Consider the following 7,041-nt stretch of genomic DNA (forward strand, 5'->3'; position numbering starts at 1 on the left):
GTTACGTCATGGCACAGCGCGCGCGCGAAGTCGTTACGTCATGGCACAGCGCGCGCGCGAAGTCGTTACGTCGTGACAGCGCGCGCGCGGAGTCATTTCGGCCGCGCGCGCAATGACGTCACGTTCTTGCGCCATGACGTCACGGCGCACGGGGTGGGGGGGGGTGGGGCGCCTCTCTTCTCTCCTCACCCAAGATGGTGGTGGTGGGGGTGGAGCACTGTCGTATAACGCGACGGCTACGGCGAGCGGCGAGGAGAAATGCGATTTCGCATTGAGCAACAACAGCACGGTCGCAGCAGGCATCGGCTGTTTATGTTCGGCGCCGCCGCCGTCGCTTCCACGGCCGCTCGAATCACCGCCGCGGCCGTTCCCACTGCCGCCGTGAAGCGGGTCGGCAGGGCGTGGGAGCGAAGCGGCCGCGCAATGTTGGTGGCGCCGGCGGCGGAGCGCAACAAGGAGCCGATCCTCGAGGTGCTGCGGGAGTGGGTGCCGGCAGACCGGGCCGGGTTTGCGCTCGAGGTTGCGTCGGGCTCCGGGCAGCATGTGGTGCACCTCGCCCGGGCCTTCCCGCACCTCACGTGGCAGCCCAGCGAGCTGGAGGCGTCCTCCTTCCAAAGGTCTGAGGCGCGTGAGGAGAGTCTCACGCATCGATGGGCCGTGGGCCACAGCTCGTAGACACCGTGGGTGACCACGGTGGCTATGAGATGTTAACTACCTCGCCCGGTGCACAGGAGGTCGTGGGCTCCATCTCGACGCCTGCTGCTGTATATTTTGAGTTTGCGTCTCATCGTCATCATCACGGTGGCTCGGAGATGTTTACTACCTCGCTAGGTATACAGGAGGTCGTGGGTTCGAGCCTGACCCCCCCTGTTGCATGTCTCTCTCCTCTTGGTCGCGTGGATTTTTTCCCCCTCCGGGTTTTCCCCCTCCTTATTTAGAATCAACGTCACGCGTTTGGAGCCGTGTTTTACAATTTGGTCAACAGCAAAATAAAACCCCCGAAATATTTCAACAGCCGCAATGCACGGGAATACGGAGACGATCTCTTAATAAATGGACGTCACCAATCGGTCCTTAAAGAACCGCCGCAAGGTTGCGAACTCCTCCTGCTTTCGAGTAATCCGGCTGCTATATAAATGTCCACGCGATAGATATCAGAGCCACTTCGCTGAGCATTCATTTGTGGCTGGGGGTCGCTTCTGAAACAGGAGCCGCATAGCTCAGTGGGCCTTATACCTGGTACAAAAACAAATCTCGCGCATTCTACATGTGTTTTTCATCAACAACTTGCACTTATCAGCGTGGTAAAGTATGGTCAAATAGCCCCCCCCACCCCACCCATCTCTTTCCTTACCCCTATCTAACCATATCCATAACTCTCACATAAACAATAACCATGACCTTCGTAATTAATCTTGATTTGTGGCTTTCGTGGCTGCAGGAATCCATACTCTTTGGTTCTATCGGTAAAGTCGCGTAGGTATATAAAAAATAATAGATCACGACGCTTCGATCGCCACACAAGCAATCGTCTTCAAGGTGGCCATAACCCCTAGCCCGAGCGAAAATTCTGAAACCTTATCCCCTAACCATGGCCATGACCCACCATAACACAAACCTTGGTCAAGATCCTAACCCAGGGGTGGGGGAACGTCCGGCCCGCGAAATCATTTGGTCTCTGGCCCTGCCAAGGCAACCGCAGGCGGGACTCGAAATTAAATAAATCTAGGAGCAAAACCTGGAAAAGCAGTTGCGAGTAGCAACATCGTCAATACCAGCTAACATCACACGCCTGATATTCTTGGTTCTTTCGGTAAAGTCACGTAGAAGGGAAACAATAAAAATATAAAACAATAAAATTCTCACGACGTTTCGACTGCAACACAAGCAATCATCATCAGGTGTGGAAACACAACAAGAAAATTGTTGTTTCCACACCTGATAATTGCTTGTGTTGCAGTCGAAACGTCGTGAGAATTTAATTGTTTTATATTTTTATTATTTTATTGTTTCCCTTCTACGTGACTTTACCAAAAGAACCAAGAATATGAATCCCTGCAGTCACGAAAGCTTTAAATCAAAATGGCACGCCTCACCAAAGAGCAGCAGTTAAAGCCCATCACATTAGGGGTGAGTTCATTAAATGTTTGACCAAATATAACAAGCTAAATTTTAAGTTGAGAATTTTGTATGGCCCGCGAATGATGTTATACATATCCAATGGCCCTTGGCAAAAAAAAGGTTCCCCAGCCCTGCCCTAACCCAGAGGCTACACATTGGACCCTCATTTAATGAGTTCCCATGTTGCTGCATGTGACCACCTCACCTGTGCCTCTACCCCCTGTACCCACCCCCACCACCCCGTCCCGGCGCAGCATCTCGGCGTACGCGAGGGCAACGCAGCTACAGAACGTGCTGCCCCCTATACAGGTGGACGTGCGGGAGCCGTGCGAGACCTGGCCCGGCCGCTGGCCCTCGTCCTCCTGCGACCTTATCCTCAACATCAACATGATCCACATCAGCGAGATCCGCTGCACAGAGGCGAGGCCATGCCCCCCCCCCCATCCCCCAGGGAGTGGTTTTCTGGGGTTATTCTATGGGCGGGGTGGAATCGAGGGAGGCGGGGGCAGCAGTGGTCTTTAATCGGGTTGCTACAATATCGTTTTTTATTTGATACGATGGTTTGGGTGCGTCAGCCATGGGGGGGTGGGGAAGGGTATAATTATAATTATTTAACCTTATATTTTACAATGCCGGGCAGTGCTGTTTTGGTAAAAGGGAAGGCACTTTCTCTCACCTCTCGCCTGAACGCCTGACCGGTGTCATGGGGTGACCCCTAACCAGTATGTGTGGGTGGTGGCGTGAAGGGAGTGGTGAAACACTTTGTGCCTCGCAACAAGAAGAGCTTGAGTTAGTTTCCCGGCTCGGGCTACCTCGCTGTGTTGGAGTTTGTATGTTCTCACCCTGTGTTGTTCTGCGTGGGTTTCCTCCGGGTATTTTGTTGCTTTAATTGGCCAAACATTTGAACGCTTAAAAATACCTGCAAATTTTACGTAATTACCAGATAATTTCTGAATTGCACATAATGATAGCATCGTCCTCTACTGTGCGAAACTTGGCAGGACCTTCCTGATAAAGTCTTCATACTCAAGTTATATGCTCCTGCGTGAAGTTCAAATAAATACATAGGTATTCAGATCTGTAAGACACTCAAGCTTCTTTGCGCCCGGCAAGGCAGTGTGCTCTTTTTTACAATGAGTGCAGATACTGGGTGGCACATCGCAGGGAAGCCTTCATCCAACTGTGGATTGAACGTGGCAGATGGATGACAATACCACGTAACATTTTGTGATAACGATTTTCAGTTTTACGTAGCTTCGTGATTGTGTTTCACATTTATATTGCACCTTTTTTTAATTTGTTTTAGTCTCGGTGCAAATAATGATTGCAGAATAGTTATTCAACTACAGTTCACTCAACTTAAGCCTGCCATAATGCTGAAAACACATGCTGCCAGTTACACGGAAAGTTATAAAATAAGTAAATTAACCACGGAATTTGATTACATAATGGCATCGCCACGTCATATACCCATGAAAACATTTTACACAGCATTAATTTAATGGATAATAGAATGTTTGTTTGATTCATTAATCATTGGGTTTGTTATTTCATAAACATTTTGTCAGGAAATGTGATGTTTTAGAACAAAATATATGTGCAAAGATAATCACCATATGACTACTGTCATTAAAACGGAGGATAGTATTATCATGGAACTTATTTTGTATGATACATCGCAACATTTACAGGTCACGGCGACTCTAGGTTTGACCAAAAGAACAGCTCGTCGTTTGCGTTACTTGCATTTTAATAGCCCTGTGCCTGGAGGTCCAGTGTTAAGTTTGGAAATGTCCAGCCTGCTCGCTGCTCTGATTGCATGTGTATTGGTGAATGTGTCCATGCCTACGTATACATGGCTGTCGCTTATGGCCAACATCAGTGGGGAATACCTGAAGTGGTGCTAGGCCTCCCCTGGGTCTACTCGGCCTTGAGCGCAGTGCCTGGTCGTCCTTTCTGTCAGCATCGGCACTGGGGAGACAAAGGCGGCCGTGGTCTTGGCTGCACTCCTGCATCGTGCGCCGTGCTGGTCTCCGTAGGTGCTAGCTAACAGCACTTGCCCCCAACAGTCTGTTAAAGACCTTATAAGGGGGGGGGGGTCTTTGTGCGTGATTCTACAGTGATCAGCCTGAAAATAATCTGCCCGAGCCAACTTATGTTACAACTTATTACTTAAGATTTATGTACGTACAATATTTTACATTTATCATGTGAAAGTTATTTCTCTGATTTCTATTTGTTTCCAAGCTGTAGTTGATTTTATTTTAGCTTTTGTCATTTTTGCGACGCGGGTCACTTGCAAATGAGACTGTATCCTGGTCTCGCGAGTTCTCATTTTGGTTAAAGGAAGTCAACTTTGTGTGCATGCACGTGTATATGTGCACGCACGCACAAGCGTGTATGTGCGCATTGCGCGCGCCATGCATGCATGCGTGTGCATGTACGTGTGCGGTGCTGGCCACAACACCTCCCCTGTATGCCGTGCCCACCTTCATTGCTGTTCTCCAGCAGCACTTGGCTGAACACTCCGTGTAGAATACATGGGGAATATTTGCCTCTGTGTGTCCTCCAGGGTCTGTTCAGAAATGCTGGTGTTCTGCTCAAACCCAGTGGCCTCTTGGTTACGTATGGGGTAAGTTCACTACTGAGTGTGACCGAGTGCTACCACATTTGCTGTTTTTGTTGCAGAGGTTCATCGTTTAAACCCCCCCCCTCCCCCCCCCCACACAGCCACCCTGGTTAATACTGCGGGTGTATAAACCATAGATGTGCACCGTCTGCTTCACAGTGGAAGTCAAAGATCCCGTGACGTCATTCCAAAAAAAGTAGGGCCACGTGCTTGCTGCACGGTACAAATCAGATGACCGGCAAATTACTCAAATTGGGATTATAGTCATTGCTCTACTGGCAGACTAATGCCGCAGGTCACCCGTGCAGACGAAACTTATACTGATCCCTTGAGTTCTCATCAGGTTAAACAAAAATAAACTCCCTAACAGCCGTTTCACTCCTCACGCAGCCTTCGTGCTAACGGCTGTTTTAACTCCTCCTCACACAGCCTTACGCAGTGAACGGGATCATCTTCCCGCAGAGCAACGTGGATTTTGACGCCGTCTTGCGCGAGAGGTGAGCCCCGCATTTCCTCACCGAGTCCAGCTCCGTCGCACTTTATTTCTACCAATTCTGCTTCCGGTTCAGCAAAGCTTTCATTCACCCAGCAGAGTCCGCCGTCCGTTGTACCTAGCGGTGGTCAAATTCATGCGGCGTCGTGTTCGTACCCAGTGATTCCTAGTGCCCTCTGCTCCATCAACATCCTAACCAACGCCACGGCTGGTGGGTTCAGAGCTTCTGGGTACCAGGGGTTGTTGTTTGACCGTATGTCACCATGCTGGTCGGTGATTGATAAGGGAGCACATTGTCTTGCCTCTGGCCGAGTACGTGACCGGTATAGGTGCTGCTATCCAGCATATACCGTCTATGATCGTCAAGGCTCTTGGCCACGTCAAGGCTGTGCTACATTGAAGATTAAAATATATTTTATTTATTTATGCAGAATGGACCTTTTTGAAAAAATAGGGTTAAAATTGTACTCCACTATTCAATTGATGGGTGGACTGATGGCACAGCGGTCGACCCGAGCTCCATTCCAGGCCATGGCTAGAATCGGTGGCAAGTGATATCAGAACTGGTCCTGTGCCTCCCTCAGTCAATCCCGCACCTGCCAGTAGTGTGGTGAAGATGGCCAAACAACCATAATATACCTATTGTGGCAATGGCTTCGTCTAGCAGTGGCTTTAAACGACTAGATGTTGAATAAAATATCTGAACAATGTTAAACATTCCACTGCATCGTGATTAGCAGCCTCATTTGCTGAAGTTTATAGGCCTTTACCATAGTTAACCAATCTATGCGAGTGATGCTTTTGGAGGCGGTAGCAATGGGCTTGGTGGTTGCCCCATGGGGTCTTCTCGCTGGTCATGGCCCTTGTGTTCAGAGCTAGCTCCATGCTGGTCACGTTGCCGGCGGGGTGGGTATATGGGTGTTGACGGCAGGCGAGGAGTGCTAGCCCCTGTGGTTGTCATGCCAGGAACCCGGAGTGGGGACTGCGGGATGTCAGCATGCTCCAGCAGCTGGCGCTCACCAATGGTATGCGTCTTCAGAGGATGGTGAGTCTGGGTTCAGCTACTCACCCACCCCTTGCACCTTGGGCAGTTTGATCAATTGTTGCAATTCGTGGCTCCGATTCAATTTCAAAAGCATATTTTATATATATTTTTAAATCTTTGTATTATTTTCTCTCTCCCCCCCGGGTTTGTACGTGTTCATTTGTTTGCTCCATCTGAAATGTAACATTAGAATGTGAATATAGGTTAAATACATCAGATATGGTGTGTGCACTGACCAGTATGAACGAGGTCCATTTAAAAAAAAAATGTACTTTAACTTTTTCTTATCCCATTCCATTCAGGTGGAAATGCCAGCCAACAACAAGTGCCTGGTCTTCCAGAAGACAGGGTAGAGATGGCAGTTGGATGACAAGAAGCTAATTCAGGAGTCTCTCATTTGTGTTTTGCTAATATTTTTTTTGCAAACTAGCATAGCTTTAGCTAAAATGTTATTTCATCTCATTTTCGATTGGTGTCAGAGACTTAAGTATTCCAATCTCTCGCAAAGCAGTGCAACCTTTCGTTTTCATGTTGAATGGCCCACGGAATTGGATACCACAGAGCTACTTCTGACATCCCTTGCAGTGACCTCTGGTCCAAAGAGGCAAGGGCAGCACTGTTCAACCCCGCTCTGCGGCCAGTATATTGTTTACATGACGGTGACACCGATAATTATTGTGGACCCACATGTGTTTTGTGTAGCCATTGGTGACCTGGGCAGTGTTTAAAATAAAAATGAAACGGACCAGCAAG

At 48.8% G+C, this 7,041-nt stretch overlaps 1 protein-coding gene across 1 annotated transcript; it reads left to right on the plus strand.

Annotated features, from left to right (window-relative positions):
- The first annotated feature begins 183 nt into the window (after positions 1 to 183).
- On the plus strand, positions 184 to 7,040 carry METTL26 (methyltransferase like 26). The gene is made up of 6 exons (XM_032970214.2): positions 184 to 617; positions 2,376 to 2,541; positions 4,694 to 4,753; positions 5,180 to 5,247; positions 6,210 to 6,288; positions 6,591 to 7,040. Exons 1-6 carry the CDS (start codon positions 259 to 261, stop codon positions 6,639 to 6,641), a joined length of 783 nt encoding a protein of 260 aa, XP_032826105.1. The 5' UTR covers positions 184 to 258; the 3' UTR covers positions 6,642 to 7,040.
- Position 7,041: the final 1 nt, after the last annotated feature.

Source organism: Petromyzon marinus, chromosome 43, assembly GCF_048934315.1.
Source record: "Petromyzon marinus isolate PM22_M1 ecotype Great Lakes invasive population chromosome 43, UKy_Petmar_22M1.pri1.0, whole genome shotgun sequence".
NCBI classification, from domain to species: domain Eukaryota; kingdom Metazoa; phylum Chordata; class Hyperoartia; order Petromyzontiformes; family Petromyzontidae; genus Petromyzon; species Petromyzon marinus.

What these genes read in the sequence shown, in the direction of transcription:
- METTL26 (XM_032970214.2), top strand. Translation starts at nt 259, where the DNA reads ATGCGATTTCGCATTGAGCAACAACAGCACGGTCGCAGCAGGCATCGG. An exon ending in GAGGCGTCCTCCTTCCAAAG is followed by an intron (nt 618 to 2,375) that starts GTCTGAGGCGCG and finishes GTCCCGGCGCAG; the next exon opens with CATCTCGGCGTACGCGAGGG. An exon ending in GTATGCGTCTTCAGAGGATG is followed by an intron (nt 6,289 to 6,590) that starts GTGAGTCTGGGT and finishes CATTCCATTCAG; the next exon opens with GTGGAAATGCCAGCCAACAA.